General features: G+C 37.7%; 1 protein-coding gene across 1 annotated transcript in view; it reads right to left on the bottom strand.

Annotated features, from left to right (window-relative positions):
• Positions 1-7,478: 7,478 nt before the first annotated feature.
• The window catches only part of LOC127948901 (voltage-dependent T-type calcium channel subunit alpha-1I-like), an 80,007-nt gene continuing 63,976 nt past the window's right edge, over positions 7,479-23,509 (bottom strand). Inside the window, exons 30-35 of the mRNA XM_052545738.1 lie at positions 22,933-23,307; positions 14,146-14,292; positions 13,090-13,227; positions 12,310-12,478; positions 11,407-11,636; positions 7,479-11,324 (exon numbers count right to left, since the gene is read on the bottom strand). Of these exons, the coding sequence (XP_052401698.1) occupies positions 10,743-11,324; positions 11,407-11,636; positions 12,310-12,478; positions 13,090-13,227; positions 14,146-14,292; positions 22,933-23,307 (1,641 nt within the window). The 3' untranslated portion in view covers positions 7,479-10,742. The remainder of the gene's footprint in view (positions 11,325-11,406; positions 11,637-12,309; positions 12,479-13,089; positions 13,228-14,145; positions 14,293-22,932; positions 23,308-23,509) is intronic.

Below are 23,509 nucleotides of genomic sequence, written 5' to 3'. Positions count from 1 at the left end.
GTGCATTAATGAGGCCTTCAGATTCTATTAGATAAAGGAAATTAACTATTGCATGTCAACAAGAGAGCTAAAAACATAATTACGAACGGAGCAACATCAAATAATAAAAAATAAAATAAATAAATAAATAATAATAATAATAATACATTACCCAATGTTTTTCATAAAGTCTCAATATCTTAAATTTTATTTAATACAATACATGTTACAATGAAATCTTAAGCAGGACCGGTGGCGAATGTACAAAGGTGAGAGAGGACACCCCAGTCTCTGTTCTCAGTCAAATCTTTTTGGAAGTCACACTTCTTTATTGCCACCAGGCTGAATATATACACTAAATTACAAGGTATATTTTTTCTTCATTGTTCATTATTGCACAACTTTTTGTTTGGTTTTTATATGAACAGAATCAACAAAATAAAGCAATCAATCCATTTTGACAATATAGTACAAAGAAAGCAAAAATAAAGTGTTATGTATACATATATCAATATATATATATATTTATATATAATCATAAAGTCTTTCATATAAACAGCCTCTCAACATGATAAAATCAGTCAAACTGCAGCAGAAAGCCAGAGAAGTCGTGGTGAGAAATGCCCCGCCCCAAGTGATTTCGAGAGCCAGCTCTGCTGATTGGGCTTGTTCATAGGAAGTGCCTCCTATCATGAAAGCTTGATCATTTGTGAAGTTTAAGCACCCTTAAATATCATAACACCCTTGTCCTCAAATTATTTTGCACACATTTACGTATTCCATTATATTCTGTTATCTCAATCCAAACACTGTGCTTTACAAACACAAGACACCTTATAGAGTTTCTATTCCACAGACCCATTAGACATGGGCACATCACACGACCATAATAAGCTGAAAATATTTCCCCCATTGCCCCTCTCCTTTCCACTGAAGACCTCTCATCATCTGAGCTATCAGTTTCTGTGATGCTCAAACCCATCTACCGTAGTCCTGTTTCCCACTCTCGTCCAGCTCACACCAACTGACAACTGTTAGACTTGCCACTCCATTGGCAGCTGTGTAAACACACTGTGAAGAATCTAGAGGTCTTTATGTGCTACCAAGTCCAGATAGAGTATGGTGGCCCCTCTTTCTTATATTCCCCAGAGGATGTCATATGACTCAATCACTGCATCGGACTGCTGGATAAAGTTGTAGGCTTTGTACTCTAACAAATGTGCAAACATGACAGAACGCTGTGCTACTGTTCAAACAACTGATAATGAGACCATTGATCTCTCTCTGCTGCTGCTGCTCCTCAAATAAACGAAATGGCCTTAAATGCTAAGTAATTTCAACACCACAGACATTTAAGAAATAATTCATCCCAAAATGAAAAATAATTTACTAATGACTGACCTTATTCTGTGGAGCACAAAAAGGGGAATTCTGAATGTACTGGTAATTTTTTTCTTCATGCAATTAAACTAAATGGTGACTAGAGCTTTATGCTTTGAAGCAAAAGTACCATAAAAAGCACCATCAAAGTGGTCCATTTAGCTCATGTGCAATGCAGTATGACTCATTTGGGTGAGAAACAGACTGAAAATTTAGGTTGTCAAAGAACCGCTGCCACTGAATCAGTGAGTGAACAAATCATTTAAACTAGTTTGTGGACAAGATAAAGAATAGTAAAAAGTGGGTAGTCACATACTTTTGGCCATGTGCACAGTACATGCATTTTTACCCAGACATTTAGTAATAATCTGATCTTTTAAGATCATCTTGGTGGATCATTATATAAAACAAAACATGCAACAGACATGCCAAAAAAGAGCTTTTTCCCACATATCCACTTTCTATGCCATGATTAATTTCATAGACAATGCAACATAAAACCCATGCAAAGACCAATGTGAAAATCCCAGATGATCCATTTTCCTCTCTCTTCCTTCAGCATTGGCTTTCATCCTGCTCTCTCATCCTCTGCCATCTCTTCCTCCTTTCCCCCTTCTTTCTGTCCATCCTTCTAAACATTAAAGTGTGGGAGACATCAGAGGACTGATGTGAGAAGATGCTAATGCAGCTATCCATTCATTCATGCAAGGCTGGGACCATTCGACTGTGAGTGTGGAACAGGAGCCCAGAATCTGCCCATCCGCCCACCCTTTGGGCCTCCAAACAAGTCCCACATCTCCTCTTATATAGCATTCAGCAATTTGTAGCTGATTGCTATATCAGAACAGGAGCTTTTCAGCTTTTCAGACCACATCCTCTTATTTTTCTCTCGGCGAGCAGCTATTTTCTATGAAAGTGGAGTGGTACAGTGAAAGGGAGTGGCAGAGCCCTTGTTGGAGCCATATAGTGCCGAGATGAAGGCTGTAATGGAGAGTTTGAGCATCTCTCGTGTACACACAAAAGCCACAGCCATTGATAATCGCCTTTGAGAACGAGCAGCGAGCATAGACTGCATCAGGGGCATTTTCGTTTTAATGGCTCTTAGTGCACAAGACTCCTAAATGCAATGATAAATATGTAATACAGTCCCAAGGAACGTTGCCTAGGGTGAACTTATAGTTGCTTGCCATGCACACACCGAATCTTCTAAATTCATGGCGAAGCAAATGCAGCTCAACAAGGTTGTGAGAAAGAGAGAAAGAAAGATAAGGAGAGCAAAGGGTGAGAGAGCATTTTGTTGTGACAGATCACTAGTTGTGCTCGGGGTTGATGGAAAACGGCAAATGCTATCTTTGCATCTCCTTTATTCTTCACACAATAGGCCGGCATCATAATTGCTATAGAGAACATGCCACATCAGGAATAAATTGCTAGTGATTTTTTGTCTCTCAGCACCCGTCTGCAACACTGCTGCCGCTGTATTAATGTCAACCCGGGCAAAACAGTCTTTGAGTAATCTCTTTCCAATATTAGCACTTCACATTCTAATAGAAAAACGGATGAGGTTTTTATTGAGTAAATATACTGCGTTAACGCAAACAAATAGCCATTTAAATGAAGTGGAACGAAGACGGAGAGGGACAGCAGTGGCTTTACCTGCTTTCCCCATACCATGCTTCATATTAAACTGTGACATAACATTCAACTAGACAAAAGAATGGCCTTTCAGTCCGTCGCGATGAACTGAAAATCAAATCTAATCATGAATGCAGCCTCGCATGGCGATACTAATGTGTTTGTGTCATGACATTAGGACACAATTAGCAGTGAACACTTCCATTTTGGGATTGTATAACCACCAGTGTTGGGGAGGAGCAACACTAAAAGCAGCGACGCAACTAATTTAAATGCATTTTTTATTTTAGTAGTGGCTCGAAACAACAGATGTTTTCAAATTAGTTTTTGCTTTCCAGCAAACTACCAAACGCCACATCTTTTTAATGTTTAATGTAGGAGTTGGGGAATACTGTCCTTTCTATATGTTACATACAGTATATGTTCATATGGAGAGTCTGATTAATTCGAATAAATCAGTTCATTCAGATGTAAAACAAACAAATAAAGCTGAGTTGTTCTATACTATTGTTTCTGATTCGCTTATGCAAATCTGTGTGCTTTTGTTGTATTTTATACATTTACCTGTTCAAGACTGATAATGCCACCCTAACTGAGATATTAATTCAAAACTCCTCATTTGTGCCAGCAACAATATGGAAATGTGTGTGTGTGTGTGTCTTACAGAGTAGTTTTTTCCACTCCAAAATAGTAACTTGACTACTTTAGTTTAACTACTTAAAATTATGATTAGCTTGCAGCTTGGCAAGCAATGATTTTTCAAGGTAGCTTCCTCAACACTGCTGCGGAGTCTGTGCTTTCTAAGACCTTGGTGTGAAAAAAAGATCTTGTAACATTGAAGTGGAAAGGTTTTACCTTGTTCCTAGCAGAAAGCATAAGTTAAGAATTCATGCCTCAGCAAATTCACTGAGAGCCCTATATGTATAATGTATTGTTTCCCTATAATGTTAAAGCATATTTGGATTTCAATAGAGCACTTGATGCAGTCATTTAGCATGAACGACTTGGACTGTAGTTTTTTTTATTTTTTTATTGGAGCAACATGCTCCATCTGTTCCTGCAAAATGACATGAGGTTCTTGAAATAAAGCCCTGAGCTTACAGTCAGAATTCAACATGTTTTGCTTGATAAAAACAAGATCATGTTTGTAAATATAAATAGCAAAATGCTTGAATAGTGACGTCTTTGAAATGTACAAATTACATTGTAGGCAGTAAATAATCAATTGCATGAAAATGATCCAAATGTACCTGCAGGATGCAGACACTACTTGCTGAATTAAAGTCAATGCAGCATAAATAAACAGGAATAACATGCTTGTGCAAAACACTAAGCAGACGTCTGTGAACTAATGAAAACCTTTTAATTTATAAATGAATACTCTGAAATATATTGTTTACATTGCTCTGTTCAGTCTGGAAAAATACTTCATAGTATCAAGCAACTATTCCTTTCAAATTTTTTTCTGATCTTACAATATCATTATATAGAAAGAAACAGTTTTGAAGCCCATTCAAAATATTTTTTAGCAAAGATTTACATGGCAGCAATAAGAACAAAAACAAAAACAGCAGCGTTACCTAGTTAAATCTTCACTGCGTTTTATACTTTATATATATACATTATAAAGATTTTTTCATTTCAATTGCTGAAATGAACAATGAAACAATAAACTGCACATTTTAGTGGTACTCTAATGTAGATGCCTACTATTGGGCCATAATTCAATCATAGGCAAGGTGAGCCTGGGCAAACTTAATAACAAAGATTTGACACTTCATAAGCCTGTCGTAGTGCTCGCAGACAAGCCCAGACAGTAGCAGGCCTGCCTCACCCAAACAAGAAATTATGACGCCGTCATTGCAAATAAGAATCACCATCAGTTTCAAGCTCCCCAAAACGATCTCTCTTGTTTCCAAGTAGGGTTCTGGGGCAAGGACTTCAACCCAAACACCTGCTGTCTCAATTCAGAAGATGAAATTCATTTTACAATTCCAAAACTTTTTACTCTTATTTTTCTAGCAGTTTGCGTTTTTAAATCAGGATCAAAATGGGATTCATAATCGCAAAATTATCATTGCCGTCAGCTGTCTATTAAACATGCATAAACTTATACATAATAGTCAAAATCAACCAGTGAATGAAGCTGAACTCACATTAGCAAAGTACTCAGAAACATGAATATTAATGGACATTCTAACTATTTTTTTATTACATGAATGATTCAGGACTTGAAAGAACATTCATGTTGTATGCAAAATCCTGCATAATAATATAACCTCTACAGGGAAACACAGCTTCATTGTTATGGAGTTTCAACACTTCCTCCGCCTGATGGGAATAAAACAAAAGCAAAAAGCTCCAGATTCATCAGTTACTAATATAAACTGACCCATATCATGTCTGCAGACACATAACAGAATAAGACCAGCAGACTGTCTTCTCTAAGTTAACTTCTTAATGCATTCAGAACAGTCTAATAAAGACTTCATTAAATAAAAACGTAATTTTGCGGCTTTTATTCCTTTTCTATTAGCTCTGTGGTCATCTGTGGTGCGCTCCTAAGGACTGACAAAGTTTACTTTTTGCAGATATACAGTAAACATCTAAAATTCGGTCTTTCTCTCTTGGAAATATTAATGACTAATCCTACACTCTCTGATTTTGGCCAATCAGATGATCTCTAGAATGAGAATGTACCGCCTCCAAATATATATATATATATATATATATATATATATATATATATATATATATATATATATATATATATATATATATATATATATATATATATATACACACACCAGTTGAGAGGCGCTGCTGTAGAGAGCAGGTATCATCATTGCTTCTAATAGAGCATATTGACAGGTACATCAGATAACTCTCACCCTTTGTTCCTGTTGTCATAGGATGTTTATGGTGTTTTTGTCTTTTATATCTTTTGCTCCTCATTTTTTTTCTTATCGGCACAAAATGCGGTGGAGCTTAAGTAACCAAATCCGAGCAGTATGTCAGGAGTGATTTACTATGTGTCACCTTGATGGAACTGTTGTTTGTGTGTATAGGCCATCATATTTCAGGTGTGTGAAGTGCTCTGCTCTGTGATGATGGAGAGCCAGGGTCTTGATTTAGTGGCTGGCAAACAAACCAAATGAGAGAGGGAAAAGACAGAGAATCAAACATACCTACTCAGAGCTACACTTGTGATTTCACAAGCTGCAGTTTAGTTTGAATTTACAAAACCTAGATGTAACTTTAACCATTTTATTTTTCATTTTTTTAGTGGAAAGTTACAGATAATGACACATTTAAGGCTATGCAATGTACCACAAGGGTATCCATCTCATTGTCCTTTTAGAGGTGCCCTGGTCATTACTGAAGATCATTTTTGTCATTAAGTGGGAGGTCCACCTTTATTTTCCTGTAAGATTTCTGTAGCGATTAGCGCTTGCTTTATTCCACTCAGACGGGGAGAGTAATTACTCAAGCTCTAGATAAAACACTGATGTCAGAGGTTCTCCATACATCTAACCGACACTCTCCAAAGCTGTAATGATTAGATAAGAGCGCATATGAGTCAAAAATAAAGCATACGACCTCCAGAACTTCCCAGGCACTAACTTCAGCTACAGAAACGCTACCCTTTCAGAGAGCAATTTAGTGCTCAGCCAAAAATCATCCCTTCGTTTGACATGATAAAATAAAATATATTGACTTGATTTGTGCAGTGGTGTGACAGCCTGCATCCCAAGATTCCCAAGGCTGGTGACACCACAGCCCTGCAAGCGTGCAGAAAGGACTTGAAACAGCAGAGCAGATGACATTTAAAGGACAGATAGCTGGAGGGGAGAGATGGTTTAGGTGTTGAGAAACATTTCTCCCATGAGTTTCTGCTTCAGAGCTTTCTTGACCGACCACACATCATGCCAAAGCACTAGAAGCATGTCTACTGTCAAAACGTCTCCTCTCAGAACCTTCATTTTCTCAAGGATTATGCTACATAAGGAGTTTATTGCTTCTTTTAGAGGGGCAAACCAATTCATTTTACGAAGTTCCAATTGAAGCAATATCATATAAGCATAAGCATGCTGCACTGATTATCAGTGGAAGAAATTAAAGGCATAGTTGACCAAAAAAAAATTGTTAACCGAGTGCAACACTGTCTACCCACTTTTTCAACAACCTTGGTTCTGGAAGTATTTTCCCCATTCATTGTTCCATATGGATTTTTAAAACATCTCTATTAAAGAATTATAAGCCAATAGCCAAACCAATCAGCTATGAGGTAAATCACAACATGACAACTTTATTTTGAAGCAAAAAAGTATCAGAAAATCAAACAAAAACACAAAGGTAAGGACTTTAGTCATTTTTGGGTGAACTATCACTTTAAAAATCAAGGACTTTCAATATATATATATATATATATATATATATATATATATATATATATATATATATATACTTCTAAAAAAGCCCAGTCACCAAGCATTGTGTGTTGCAAACAACATACAACAGAAGAGAGGATGTGAGTAGAATGGAGTGACTGTAAAGAGCACACTGTAATCAAGCCAGGGTTTTTTTTTTTTTTTTTTTGCATTTCTCGCTCCCTGCTCACACAAAACGAAACAATCCCACTTCCACTCCACACCGCTCACATACTCTGGTCTAAAACACCACAAATACGGACAGAGTCATTCCAAGAGTGAAAATGTAGTCCCAAAGGTGATATATCAGCATTAATTGAACGCTGCACAGCCAATCAGATACAGTGCAAAAAGGGATCTAAGCTAGTACTGAGGACAGTTCAAACTCACGTGACCACAGCTGTCTCATGGGAAATATAGTCTCATCAATAAACCGAAAGGCAATTAAGTTTACATTAATACAGTTTCAGGAAAACCTCAGGGTGAGGGGGGACAATAATGAAACCTAAGCCTCAACCATTCTAAAATGCATGTATCATTGTCATTGGTCATGGCACACATCCAATTTGATTTTCTAAAAGGATATGTACATATGTTCAACCCACTGACAAGACACATCGAGTTTTGTACAAAATCTCACCCATCACTCTAGACCAGAGGTGTCCTGCAGAGTTTAGCTCCAACCTTAATTAAACACACCTGAAGCAGCTAATCAAAGTCTTACTAGGCATACTAGAAACTTCCTGGCAGGTGTTTTAAGGCAAGTTGCAGCTAAGCTCTGTAAGGGACCGGCCCTCTAGGTTTGGGCACCCTGCTCTAGACCATTTAACACCACACGCACATACACAAAATATATATGCATCTGTCCTTAAATGCATTGTCAGATTTTTCTTTAAGCTACAAATACTTTCAAACTAAACAACAATTGCTTTTAACTGGAATTCGCTTTCAGTTTACATGTTACTTTGATAAAATTGGCCTCCACTCATATTCTGCTATAATGCACTGACACAAGCTTATCAGAGCATTAAATGTAAAGTCAAATCAAATGAACATTAACATTTAACATACAGCCCTCCTTTTTCCTGCTTTCTGTCTCCCTGAGGAAACAAGAGCGTTCAGCGGTGGTATTTACCAAGGCCCTGAGTTCAAAATGACTTCATTTGTTCATCTGAACCATTGGCAGCCCATCTATTAGCCCATCTGATCAGCCCTCAAGTCGTGAAGGTATTGTTACTTAGTAAACAAGGGCAAATAATCTCCTTGAAGAAAAAAATAAGCAAAATAAAAATAAAAAGACATTACGAAATCATGGGGCCCCTATATTTGGGGCACACAAAGCTACTCTTTATTGCTGTAGTGTCAGACTAACCTTTGAAGTCTTGCACACTATTAGCAAAAATTGTCTTGTGAGATCCAAGAACACCTTGGAAACCAAGTAAGCCCTTTGTTATTGTGTTTTGCTGAATAAACTTTAATACTTTAGTGTTCCTCATTTCAAAACGGTGGCTCCATGAATGAAATGGGCAAGAATAAAATGACAATCACGCACTTAGGTCCAGACTAAACCACAACGCAACTGATGTAATGTATAGAGACCCCGATGTCACAGATGGACAGTCACCACCAATCAAATGACAATGAGGTTAAACAACAGGTCAAGTCCACATGTGATATTCACCTGAATATTCTAAAAAAACAAAAACAACAACAAAAAAAAAAAACATCAAGGGTGCTAAACACTACAGCAAACTAAACTAATATATCTGGAGATATTTGCAGTGTCATACCTAGAGTTGCTCCATTTGCACATGAATACAGAGACTAAGTCTAAGCTAATTGAAATAAAGAGCAAACGAGTGCATTTTTTTTTTCAAAGAGGAGGATTAATAAATCAGGTGTGTCCTACTGCAGTCCAGTAACCATGCTTAAGAAAATTAATGTATAAATTATTGATTCAGTTGCAAATCCAATCAACCTAGTTATGTCAAAAATGAAAGCTAAATATCACCGTCTTGTGTTTTCCTCCTCTGACATGCCATCCGAGGACCATAATAAAGCAGAGGCTCCAGGGTTCTTGAAAAACATTTAAATCCAATGGCCTGTTTATCATCCTTTGTCTCGGGCTGTATTATATATCCACGTAATCCACAGTCTAAAATCCGTAGGATGGTATTTTTTTACTCTTCCTTGTGTGTGTGTGTGTGTTTGATTCTTTTTACCCCAGCATACAAAAGGTTCCCCACCTAACTAAAATTATAAAAATGGAAGCCACTTGCAGGGAATAAAGTCACATAGAGAAATGTTTTTGGGTTGTGGGGAAGAGAAAAGTGACCGCAACAGTGTGCGTCATCTATTCCTTGATCCAGAGCATATCAATACAAAAATATCTGAGTAAAAACCTCACTGCTTTCTTCCAGAATTGACATCTTCAGTAGTTGTTATGTTGTAAAGAGACTCCATCACGCAGAGGACTATTTGTCCTTGTGTCCATATTTTCTTCATCTCCTAATGCAAAAGGTAGGAGATTACATATTTCTACATTTGCCCTTTAATTAAATATATAAAAATAATAATTTAAATAAACCTAAATAAATAAACAAATAACTCTGAATGAATAAATAAATAAATAAAATTAGATAAGATGGATGGATGGATGGACAGATGGATGTCTGGCTTCTCATTAAGTTTGGTCACTCTCTAAATGAATGTTTTGCTTCAGGTTGAATGAGGAACACTGTTCTCTGTCCTCAGTGATGTAGAAACACACAAATACAAACAAAATGACAAGCGAATGAAAAAAACTGTAAAAAAAGCATGTGTACTGTATATTGAAATAGTTAAAATCCTAAACATGTCCTTGTAATGTAACACAACATGCCCTCTTTGAGAGAAGAAATCTCTTTTACTTTTTTTCTGAATCTCTTTATCTTTTCATTTTCCTCTATATATACTTTTGGGTTTTTCATTCTTTCTTTTATTCCTTTTAACCAACATTTGAGAAAAGTCCCAGCATGCCAGCATATGGAAAGCTTTGCCTGTTCTGCATGTATGTTGTCTCCGGACCTGATTGTTCAGGCAGCTGTCTGAACAGTTTCCTTCTGTCTAGTCCTGCTCTCTCCAGCTTCTCTACAGTCCTGATGTATGTTTACCACAAGCAAATACAAAATGGTAACAGGTCACAAATAAAACAGTGATGTAAAGAGAAAGACTTTAAGATGGAATGCCACATGTCAAACTGCTCCCTGAAAAAAAAAAAAAAAAAAAGAAAAGAAATTGCGTATTGGGCCTTAGATATAACTAACACTAGGTAAAGTTTCATCTATTTCCTCTGGAGCCCACAATTGTTATTTGGCTTGTATTTTCCCCATCTCTTCCTTGTGCTGCCTCCGACTGACTCTCTCTTCTTCCTTCTTTCCAGGGGCTGGTGATTTTACCCTGTGGCTCTTTTATGAACACATTTTCTTGGGTTGTGAGAGTCCCCTGGTCTAAGCTACCCGTGCTGTTGCACTTTTTCACAGACAGGGGTGCTAGAGAGCTCGGCAGAAGCAGCGATGTGAGCGACAGGCTGCTCAGTGTCTCTGAGAGCTGCTGGCTGTCGCACGTCTGGTTAGAACCGCACCGTACTATCCCTACATCCTCATCGAAGTCTTGCAGAGTTCTCCCTGCATTAATGTCTCTTTCACAACTGTTCTTGCTGCGCTGGTGCCCCCTCATAGTTTGGAGGTTCTGGGCGGCTGGAGGGCTGGGTCTCAGGGTTTCTGTGGAGAGGCTGGAGCGATTGTCAAGGAGTGTGTCCAGTAGTGGCTGGGTGGTGAAACTGAGCCCTTCTTCCATGGTGGTTGGTAGACTGCTCTCTGAGCTGCACGTAGCCAGGGAGGAGTCACTGTGAGATGGATACTGAGAGCAGAGAGGTTGAGGTTTTAGCAATTCATTGATAATGACATACAATTCATAAGTTGTAATCGCGTGTAAATCAAACCTGTGTGGTGAGCAGTCTGGTGTTTGCTCCAGGAGAGCGTAGAGATGCCCATGAGGCTGGGGAAGTAAGCCGGAGCACTCTTGGTTTGTGTCCCGGTCGGCCTCTCGGGGGTGCGGGGAGGGCTGCAGCAGCTGGATGGAAGAATTCAGCAGGGAGACGGATGGGGGTGGTAGAGCGGCTCGAAGCTCCAGAAACCCCTGGGTACTCCTGATTACTGCTGGGAACTCCACCTGCACACAAACTCAGTTCAGTTTTTGACGTTTGAGTTTGCCTCTATAGTTTTGAGATTCCTAGGTCATGTCAATATAATGATAAAAGAACAAGGTTTGTACCTTACTGCATCTTAGACAATCTTTTCATAGTTTTCAGTTGTTAGTTAAGTTAACTCAAATTTTATGTAATCCCCTTTTTTAAGATAGGTCAACTGTTTTTCTAGTGTTCAATTCAAAATCTTATTTGGAAAGGGACATAGTTTTTCAGTTCTGAACTTTGTGCATCTAATGTGCATAACAGTTTTCTTGCTTTGTTCTCCGGTCTCATTCCTGTAGCACTCTGGACATGCCACATTACGCAGAACCTGATTTTACTAAGTGAGACATGTTCCTGGGACAACATCTTTGTTGACCCTGGAACCACATTGTGATTAACCAATCAGATTTGAAGAACAAGTTTATAGATTTTGTGAAGTTTACGCTTACCATCACTGTTAGGTGCTTGTACATCAGTGTCATTCATCTATCATTTCCTCTGATTTTAAGGATCACTCATGGTTAAGGTTAGGTTTAGGTGTAGGGATATGGTCAGGACAAAATTTTTTGAGTAAAATGTTGTTCCAGGGTCAACAAAATATGTTGACCTAGGAACACATCTAACTCAGTAATATCAGGACGTGCGCCACATTACCTATGCTGTGACGAGCTGGTGTGTTGTGATGTGGACTTTGAGAACTGGCTCCATCCATTGCCACCCCCTCTTCTGTCCCAGAGCTGTGAACCCGAGAGGGTCGCTGTAACCTGCTGTGACCTCTCCCTCCTGGGTCTTCAGAGTTTAGGCACTCATCACAGCCCCTTTCCTGAGCAGAAACATTAGCATGCGCTTTCAAGATCCTGGGGAGACTTTCTGGTCTCTTAAACGCTAACATCTTACTCTCATGGTAAACTCTTTTAGGTTCCCTGCATGCAGGGCTTCCCTCTATAACAGCAAAAGAGATTAAGGAACGATTAAGCTCTACTAGATCATCTGAGCCATCTGCCCCACATACTGTCCTTCATGGAGTTTCTCTAACAAATAGCTTGAGATGTTTAAAGTCTGTTGAAGTATTACACTGGTTGAGCAGCAGAGCTACCCATGATGCCCCATGAGACTGCAAGATTTAGACTAACAGCTTATAGTTATTTGATTTCTTAAGTCTAATTAGTGCGAGTCTGTAATTATTTAATTAAAGGATCATCGTTTGGGATGCAAGGGATTACAGCAGTTTATATATCAGATAGAGGTAGATCATTTCCACTGGACATAGTTTATATCTGTTACTGTTACTGATAGTTATTACAATTATCAATAATCATCGATAATAAATACAGATATCAGCATGAATCCTGAAGAGTGCCTACCTTTTCTTAAGATTATTTTGGAGGTGAAAAATTTAAAACGACAAAATCATTTTTCTGAGAGAAAGTTCACCTTGCCCTCTTTGGCAGCCATCTGGTACATGCTCTGCTCGTCCAGGCTGAGGTCATCAGGCAGCGCTGGTGAGGATGACTTATCTGAGAGCTGCTCTGACCTCAGAGACGCCTGCTCCAGTTCAGCCATGTGGATCTGCTGTGGGCAAGAATTAATAGCAGTAAGAATTGAGACGGCTTTTAATCATTGAAATCCTTCCCCAGTATTTGAATAGCTGCAGACTCTTACTATATTCCAGTTTAATGGCTTTGTGGAGTTTGCACAGTGTTGAACTTCGTTTGAGTGATAAAACTTTCAAAAGAGACTTGAATTGTTATGGACAGCATGGTTTATGTCGGACAACATGATGGTGACTTTCCAAAAGAAGAAATTTGGGTAATCCAGGAAGAGAGACGTTTAGAGTCAAACAGAGTGAGCTGGAGAGAAAAGCTTGCGAATCAGAGATGTATGGAGAGCAGAGACGGGGGAGTGGAAACAGACTGATGGACTGACATTGTTGGCTGCATGGCACAATGGCAAGGATGACAGGTATGGAGGTTACGGCTTGAATTACTTATTACACTGTGATGGGACACACGCATTGAGAGATTTTGTGTGTGTATATTAAATGTTGTGGTATCGTAAAATAACATCTGTCTATTATTGTTGTATATTTTAAAATGTAATTTATTCCTGTAATGCAAAGTTGAAATTTCAGTAGTCATTACTCCATTCACATGGTCCTTCAGAAATCAGTCATATACTGTGTATATATATATATATATATATATATATAAAAAACCACAGAATTCAGCTATCATCTATTTAAAGTACCTATCTATCTGTAAGGCTTATAAACATTCATATTTCAATGCTTTTTAAACTGATTTCAAGATTTTTCAATTAATTTTAATTGTTTATCTTTCAATTCAAACTGAATTATGTTTGCCAAGTTAAAACTGAATTTAAAAGCCATCCTCTATTCAATTGTGAAGATCTGGATGTAGGTTAGTTTTTAAGATTTGAGTTCTTAAACTCAAGAGTGCATTAGCAAAGACTGACGCAGCTCCGGTGTACCTCTTGCGGACGAGTCCTGCAGTCCTTGCAGACGGGTGGGGAGGAGTAATGATGGAAAACAGAGCCAGAGAGGTTGTCAATCATCAGCATCTCCCCTTCAAATGAATCTTTGATGAGCAGAGATACACTGTCCAGCCACAAGTTCTCCTGGGATACAAACACAAATCACCAGAGTTAATAACACAGTTATTAACAATAACTCACTGAAGTAAGTGCAGGGCCATCGACTGGGATTTGGGAACACTTTTCCAAAATCTCTGATGAGGGAGCAAACTACGTCTGAGCAGTTCAGAACTGCAATTCTATTACATTTGGATGTATTAAAGTATATCTAATAGGGATGCACAATATTATGCAATAAGCTGATAATATTATGGTTGATGAATGGCAAATAATAAAATTTGATCCACCTTATTGTTTTAATATAAATAAATATTGTAATATTGGCTGATAACCATTCTGGTGCCGATTTACTGTGCATCCATGATTGTACACTTTGAGATGGTCTTTACACTAGAAAATAGAATGTCCTACAACAACCCCCCCACCACCACACACACACACACAAACTAACTAATGAGAGGCTAGGGTCAGAGAAAGGGTTTCCTTTACTGCAACTGGACTGGTCTTGATGACGACGGTTGAGAGGAGCCTTACAGCAGCAAAGCTTCAAAGAGCAGCTGTGCAGAGGGTTAAACCTGCACACACACACACACACACACACGTTTCAAAGTCACATGCTCCACACACACAGTACCACTCAGCAAAATTTGTTGTGGAAAAAATTCAACACATTACAAGCTAAGGCACCTTAAAAGTTTTTGAAATTTGTCTCAACTTAAGGCCTCTGCACACGTAAACAAAAACCTTTAACTCACATCAATCAACGTCTAATTTAGCTTCCTTCATAAATGCCACATCACTCAATGCTAATATCAAGATAAAGTAAATGTTGTGCATGTACAATATGTTTCTGGGAAAGGGAATAAAGATCTGACCATTCAATATTCAATTTACCCAACAGAGCAGTTTAGGAAGCAGTCAACTGAAGGATCAATCTAACACAATCATAATGTAGCGTTATCTAATAACAATCATTTATTTCTCGAGTTAATTGGGATCCTTGTGTCACCGCCAGCTTGCTGGAGCCAAACACTTTTGATTTCCTACATGAATAAACAATTAAGATGAAATGACTAATCTGAGAATGAAAATTGATCAGGCTGGCCTGCGTGCTAATTTGAAGAACACTTGGTTATTAGCAAGTAACCTCTTATGTACAGCCAACAGGACTAACAAAAGCCTTTACATTAACAGCTTTTGCAAACACTAGCAAACCTCAGCCCTCCTAATGAGTTTGACTGCAAGACTTCACACTTAAAGCCTGACACCAGCTCACAGGCTGCTATTATCCCCTGCAGATTAACACCTAGCAGTGCCCAGTGTTACAGGCTCACATACACCTCTCTGTAGTCCAGAGGTTTAAGTAACCAATTTATGGTTCCAGCCATGACCCACAGAGATAATGGCCCACTTGGGTCTGGTTGTGGCCAATGCACAGGGTAATGCGGTTAAGGCCTGTAGTGCAAGAACAATCATTTTCAGTATGGCTCTGAGCACGAGTGCCACATTTATGGGTGTTATAGTCTCACCTGTGCTGGCCTGGGTCATAATTCCTATCAGCCGGATGGAATGGGGAAATGTTGCATAATTGGCAGGGATGTAGTTTTAATGACATTTCAATATAGGGGAGAATCATTGTCTCAGAATATGGCAACCTCAGCGATCTTCAAATTGCAGGTCTCCATAAATCGAAGCGCAAGAGTGTGTACACCTCCAAACCATCTCATTAAATGAGCTTTCTGGCAAATCACTCAGCACATGGTGCGAACAGGTGTGAATTCAAGGAAAAGCATCATCTGCTGTTTTTGCACTTTTCTGAAGGTTGTGTTTTACAGGTAGATGAATCTACCAGAGATGGTTGTGAACTCGATACAAGGTGATACAAGGCATAGTCTGTCTCATTTGCTGACTATGACTGTGGTTTTGCACAATGCTGATCATGTTTTACTGAAAATGGTGTGTTACTGGGGACCTAATCAGTACATGCTGTTTCCTCCCTGACTGGCACATTAACTCACACTGAGTTCAGTTCGGTAGCTGTTTGTAAAAACTGTGTAGAACGTTTTATTCATCCATCAATCCATCCATCATTTTTATGTTTTTGAAAGCGGTCTATATGCTCACCAAGGCTGATATTTGAAAAACACTAATAATGTGAAATATTATAACAATTCAAAATAACTGTTTTCTATTTGAATGTAATTTATTCCTGTGGTGACAAACAGTGATACTTTTATTTGTCCAGGAATCTTTGATAAAGAAAGTGCAAAAAAAAAAAAAAAAACAGCATTTATTAGATTTTTTTTTTCTTTTACTTTTTATTTATCTATTGCCTATAATCCTTGTCTTTTCAAAGTTTTGGTCAAGTCATTCAAAGTGTATCTTGACAAACTTCAGTTTGAGTTTTCTTTTTAGTCAATTAATTTTAAAAGGGTCATGAACTTCTTTTTTTTATTATTTCGTACTGTTCTGTGGGGTCCACTCATAATTTTATCAAAATATTTACATCATTTTGAACACTGTTTGAATAGGCGAGGTAGTTGTGTTGTGCATGTTTGACAGAAGGACGCTGATGTGATATAGGTTAAAAATGCATATTCAGCACAAATCAAACGATCTGTAATAACAGACCGCAATAGTTACACACATCACTGTCAACATCATCGTCTTTTAGTTTCAATCTTTCTGAAAATCCTGTGTTGAATTGTGCCTTGTTTGTAAACGAATCCATGGTGAAATGAAGTGAACAAAGGAACAAGTTCTTACTGACAAGGCCTAGAGCTTCATTAAAAATAAACTTCATCAACTCTTTTCAAATGTTGGGATCAGAAGGAAGGCAATCCAAACACTGTGTTTTTGCACAACTTGCCACTTTTCAGCGTATTGTTTTCTTTGGAGTCATCTTTATTGTTTGGTTTCTGCATAGACCTGTGTTTGCCTCTTGTTATTTACACTACATGTGCGAATCGGTGGGCGGGGCTCAACAGGAAGTGATGTAGTAGCAGGCGTTCTTCTGCTGTTTTTAGCCATACTATTACGTCATAATTATCTGGCACATTTCACAACCTAATTTTGGCAGATTGGCTTCAACATAGGCTAATTTTAGACAAATTAGAAAGTTTTGAGTTCTGAAATGTACAGGTTTATAGCACAATGACCTCTTATGTCAAAAGATCAAATCAATTTTGAATTCTCTTTAATTCTGTGTCTTCACATTTAAATAAAAAATGGCAATTATCCATCCTTTTTGCTGTCTCAATTTAATTCTGAATGATACACAACCCTGAAACTAACCACAAGAAATAACAAAGGCATAATGTAACTCAAACACACATACACAAAAATAACAAGGCATAATAACATAAAAAAGAACATCCTATACAGAGTTGTAAGCTCTGTTACCAATTTTTCATGGATACTGTAAAAATCAAATACGCATACTTGACAGCACCATGTGGCTCAGAAAATTATCTTACTTTTCTTGGCTATGGCATACAGTGTGACCAGAAAATCTAAAGTGCTTTGAGGATGAGAAGTGCTGTTCAGCAGAAAATTCTGCAGTCAGTGTGTCAGTGAGCAAAGCACAATTCAGAAGAGATGTCTAGAGTGGGAGGTGACTTCCCACTGCATTTCTATTATAAATACACACTGAACTGTGCTTGAACTCAGGACGTAAACCTCGCTTTCACAATCTACTGCTCAGTTTTAGCAAGCTTTACCATTGTAGCAAATAAAAGTATGTTTGAACTGCCAAATCAGTTGCCAAAGTAGTTCATCTTTGGAAGAACAGTAAAAATAAGGAACAGTGCAAAGCAAATAACAAACACAAAGATAATAAAAAAAAAAAAAAAAAAAAAAAAAAAAAAAAATTATATATATATATATATATATATATATATATATATATATATATATATATATATATATATATATATATAAAGTCATTATAAAAAATATTTTCAGAGTTATAGTAAACAAAATAAAATTACAAGAAAATATTACAAGTGTAGTAAAACAGATTTTGTAGGTTTCCATCCAATATAAAAACAGAAGAATTCATTTTTTGAACTCTCTTGCTGACCATCTGTGAATACAAAACTTAAGCTCATTAAGGACATATTTGCATTCCTTGCGTCTCTAACCTTCTTCCGTTCTGCTCTCTCTCTGAGGAGATGAAATGTTTTCAGTCTGCTGACGTGGCTTCTGCTTAAAGTCAAACTAGTTTTTCCAATTCCTGTTCTGCTGACTGTCATGCATATTGCTTTCCTCTCTCTGTGTCTCTCTTTGTCTCCCCCTTTCCATCTCTCAACCCCACGCCTGCAGGTAGTGATAAAGCTGTCTAGTTTATGGTGTTTGTGTGCACCTTTGCAATTGTGTGGTTGTCACTATCGAAGCGAAACCCAAAACAGGTATGGGACATCACTTCCTCCAGGCAGTGATGTGTCTCTTTGGATCTTTGTATTCAAATAAGCTAACACTGCCACAGCTGAAGACATGAGACATCAGGGTTATCAAAAAAGTATTTTGAGAGTTCTGGAGACTTATTTAGCTCCATTCACTAGACTAAACTTCTATGGAGAAAAAGTGGAAGAATTAGCTTGAGAGATTTCCAACAGCTTCAAAGCAACAGCTATCTGAACTGATATAGCACTTTTTTCATGAACAGTATTGGACACCATATGGGTGTAACACATCCATATGGTGTCCAATACTGTTTTTCATCAAGCATCAAGCACTCAAACCCCCATTACTCTGAGAATCAGTAGACATGTTAGACATGACAAGCAGCTAATTTGTTTCTATCCTCTACTGATATTGAATTAATTGTAATAAAAATGTTCAAATTAACTAATTTTCTTTACCAAATACATACATAATTAGCCAGTTTTCACATTTTAAATGTTATTATATGATCTCACAAAAAAAAAAGTTACATTTCCTGAAACTGTCTAGAAATAAAATGTCAGTTAAAAAAATTGTACGAAATGGTAAGGTATAAGGCAAGTAAATAATCTGATTCAAATTTCTCAGTTTTTTCAAATTACATTGATGGTCAACAGATCATCCTTCGAAACTGTAAAAAACAAAACAAATAAATAAATAAATAATAATAATAAAAAATAACAACAAGTGAAAGTAATAAACTTTTCATAAATTAAAAGCAAACATTTCCTTGAATAATATAATGTAGCTAGCTAGTCAAAGTGACATGTCTGTCTGTATATTTGTCTGCTTAATTATTTAATTTCATTAAATTAAATATGGCAAACATAAAAAGGTATATAAAATATAACAGCTCATATAATTACAGTTAAGGTTTTCTGCAGGTTATGCACTTCCTTTCGCTTACCATGAAAAAAAAAAAAAGTGTTTCTGACTAATAAAAATACTGCAACAACAACAGCAACTGGAAATCTTTTCTTCAGAGTGTAAAATTCAATGTTATGATATGTAAGGGCAATATACACCTGAATGCTTGAGCATGCACAAACGCTGACAGTTACATAAACAAACCCAGGTTCACTACCGAATCCTTGTACTTAACACTGCAATGAATTCAACCCTTCAATTGGCATTCCATTCCTTTCTCTCTGTGTCCTCCTCCTCTCTTTTCCTCTTCTCTCGGCAGTTACATAATCTGCTGCAGAAGCTAAAAATGGATAGGTAAAGACAATTATAGCTCCACAATAACTGCCTTACAGTGAGTCATCACAGTGTGCGTGTGTGTGTGTGTGTGTGCGTGTGTGTGTGTCTGTGCGAGTGCACCACAACATTTGTCAGTATTCTGTTGTTAGCAGTTCAGTCATGCATATGCTGAACTTTTCTTTCCTGCTGGATTTGGTTCAACAGTTAATCATTTGATCCTGAACTTAATTACAAAAGGTGATTAATGGTAGTTTGGTGTTTACACGTCTAAGAGAGCATTGCAGACTGACACAATGTGTTGCCATGGTGACAGGACCCAAACTGAGGCGCGTCCTGAGGCTCTATAATGAAAACGTCTAATTCTGTGGCTTCTCCTTCCCCCTCATTATGCCGCTTTTGACCTTTTTAGCAGACCCAAATCATACTCTAACTTCACAAGCAAAGGACACTAACATTTTCCATGCGTGAAGACAAATGATTGCTACAAAACACTACGGACACTACGCACACTCATACAGAACATTCAAAAATCATCAATCCATTCATCCATCTATATAGGGCTAGGTAAATATAGGAATAGGTATACATATAGTACCCTTATATATGATTGTATCTACATCATGGTAGAAATGTGACAATTGCTAGAGATTCTGCAATAAAGGAGAATATGGTAGATGTGTCTGTGGTTGAGCAGTATCACTCCATTAATCTAAAGTACCATAAATACTGTAAAATGTTAGTTATTTGACTGTATATATATAGAAAGAGTCCATCATATACAGTTGACTGCAATTGAGAAATGCAAATGTACGGTGGCCGAGAGAGCTCAACACGCTGCAACTTAAGAAAACACATGCAAATTGAAAAAACACCAGCAAATGAAGAAAACATCTTCATCAGTTTGAACGCGCTGCAAATCATCACAACATGCATATAACGAAACGCGCTGCAAATCATCACAACACATGCATATAACGAAACACACTGCAAATCATCACAACACATGCATATAACGAAACGCACTGCAAATCATCACAACACATGCATATAACGAAACGCGCTGCAAATCATCACAACACCTGCATATAACGAAATGGCGCTGCAAATCATCACAACATGCATATAACGAAATGGCGCTGCAAATCATCACAACATGCATATAACGAAATGGCGCTGCAAATCATCACAACATGCATATAACGAAACGCGCTGCAAATCATCACAACACATGCATATAACGAAACGCGCTGCAAATCATCACAACACATGCATATAACGAAACGCGCTGCAAATCATCACAACACATGCATATAACGTAACGCATTGCAAATCATCACAACACATGCATATAACGAAACGCGCTGCAAATCATCACAACACATGCATATAACGAAACGCGCTGCAAATCATCACAACACATGCATATAACGTAACGCATTGCAAATCATCACAACACATGCATATAACGAAACGCGCTGCAAATCATCACAACACATGCATATAACGAAACGCGCTGCAAATCATCACAACACATGCATATAACGAAACGCGCTGCAAATCATCACAACACATGCATATAACGTAACGCATTGCAAATCATCACAACACATGCATATAACGAAACGCGCTGCAAATCCTCACAACACATACATATAACGAAACGCGGTGCAAATCCTTCGCAACACATGCAAATTAAGAAACGCTGCAAATCCTCACAACACATGCATTAACAGAACGCGCTGTAAATCCTCACAGCACATGCACATTAAGAAACAATTAATGAAGCATTGCAAATTTATTATCATTAACCTTGAAATTATATTTAGCTGAGGATAATAAAGTTAGCTATCTTAATGTTTTACATTTAATCATGTAATTATTCAGCTTATTTAGGCTAATAATATCCAAAAGATAAAGGAATCATGCAATAAGGGTGTAAAAAAAACAACAACAAAAAAAATCCCTCACCTTTCAGTTCACCAACAACTCCACTTACTAGTAGCCACTGCACGATAAGCAAACCCCAGCCAGGTCGACACTTTTTGGGGTCTCCTTAAAACCTTTTCATTGTGGTCAGTGTTATTTGCAGCGCATTTCGTTATATGCATGTGTTGTGATGATTTTGCAGCGCATTTCATTATATGCACGTGTTATGATGATTTGCAGCGTTTCTTAATATGCATGTGTTGTGAAGGATTTGCAGCGCGTTTCGCTATATGCATGTGTTGTGAAGGATTTGCAGCGCGTTTCGCTATATGCATGTGTTGTGAAGGATTTGCAGCACTTGTGTTGTCAAACTGATGAAGATGTTTTTTTTTTAATTTGCTGGTGTTTTTTCAATTTGCGTGTGTTTTCTTAAATTGCAGCGCGTTGGGCTCTCTCGGCCACCGTACAAATGGGAAAAGTGAAAATGCATTTTTGCATGTCAAAGATATTTTTTTAATATAAAATTTTATTATTATATATTAAATGTATATAAATAAAATTTAGACCTATTGACAATGTGAACTTAAATTTTGGGGTTTAATTTCCAGTATAAATATAACAATATTGTGACACTGTATATACAATAAATCTGCTTATTTATCTAATCTACTTAAATCACTCCTTATGACAACTTTTCATGCATGTATACATCCAACCAAATTAGTCAATCTACCTATCCCATTATCACTCCAATCATCAATCACATCTACAATATCCATCATTAATGTGGACCCATCAGTCAAATCACTAAATTCCTCAGTCTACAATCTATCAGTACATATCTACAATGCATCCATCATCCATTAGTCATCCATTTATCATCACAGTGATGATCTATCCTTTCTTTCTTTCTTTCTTTCTTTCTAACAAATCATTAATTCATCAATCCATTGCTCAATAACCCAATCTCTTATTTATTTATCCAACAATCTAACCAAATCATAATATTCATGAATGCATTCCTCCTTCAATCATCTGTTAATCAGTCCATCCATCCATTCCCTGCCATCACTGTATGTTTGTGTGTTGCACCTGGGCTGGTGAGTAGAGATTCCTGGTGCTGTTGAGCTCGTTGGCACCTGGGTGTGTGTTCTGGGAGTGAGGTAGAACAGCAGAGCTGGGTCCAGCCCCCTGAAGCCCCCCACTGCTCCTCTCTGCACCAGACACACCTCCTCCGATGCAGCAGAGCGTTCCCTGGGCCAGCTCCAGTTCAATCTCTGCATCCATCTCTGCCTCCTCCTGGGCTTCTTTGTTGGAGTCGTCTAGGTGTTTCATCAGCACTGCCACGACCACATTGATGAGAACAAACTGGGCCGTGAGCACAAAGCTCACAAAGTACATTGGAGAGATGAATTGTAGGCTGGGATTACAGGTGTATTCGCCCTGTGGGCATTCTCGAAGAGTGTCCTACAGGAGTGAAGAGAGAGTTACAATAAAGATATTTGAACTTCTACAACAGTTAGTTATGGCCAATTCAGTTGACTGGACTAATCAGGTATACAGAATTACAATACTTGATCACACTTCTTTTAGAAACATATATATATATTGTAATTTGGTCATGTGGTGAAAACTTGGTTCCTTATTATGAGACATTACGGTTGCACTT

Source organism: Carassius gibelio, chromosome A3, assembly GCF_023724105.1.
Source record: "Carassius gibelio isolate Cgi1373 ecotype wild population from Czech Republic chromosome A3, carGib1.2-hapl.c, whole genome shotgun sequence".
Taxonomy (NCBI): domain Eukaryota; kingdom Metazoa; phylum Chordata; class Actinopteri; order Cypriniformes; family Cyprinidae; genus Carassius; species Carassius gibelio.
This window is presented reverse-complemented; position numbering and strand designations above follow the sequence as displayed.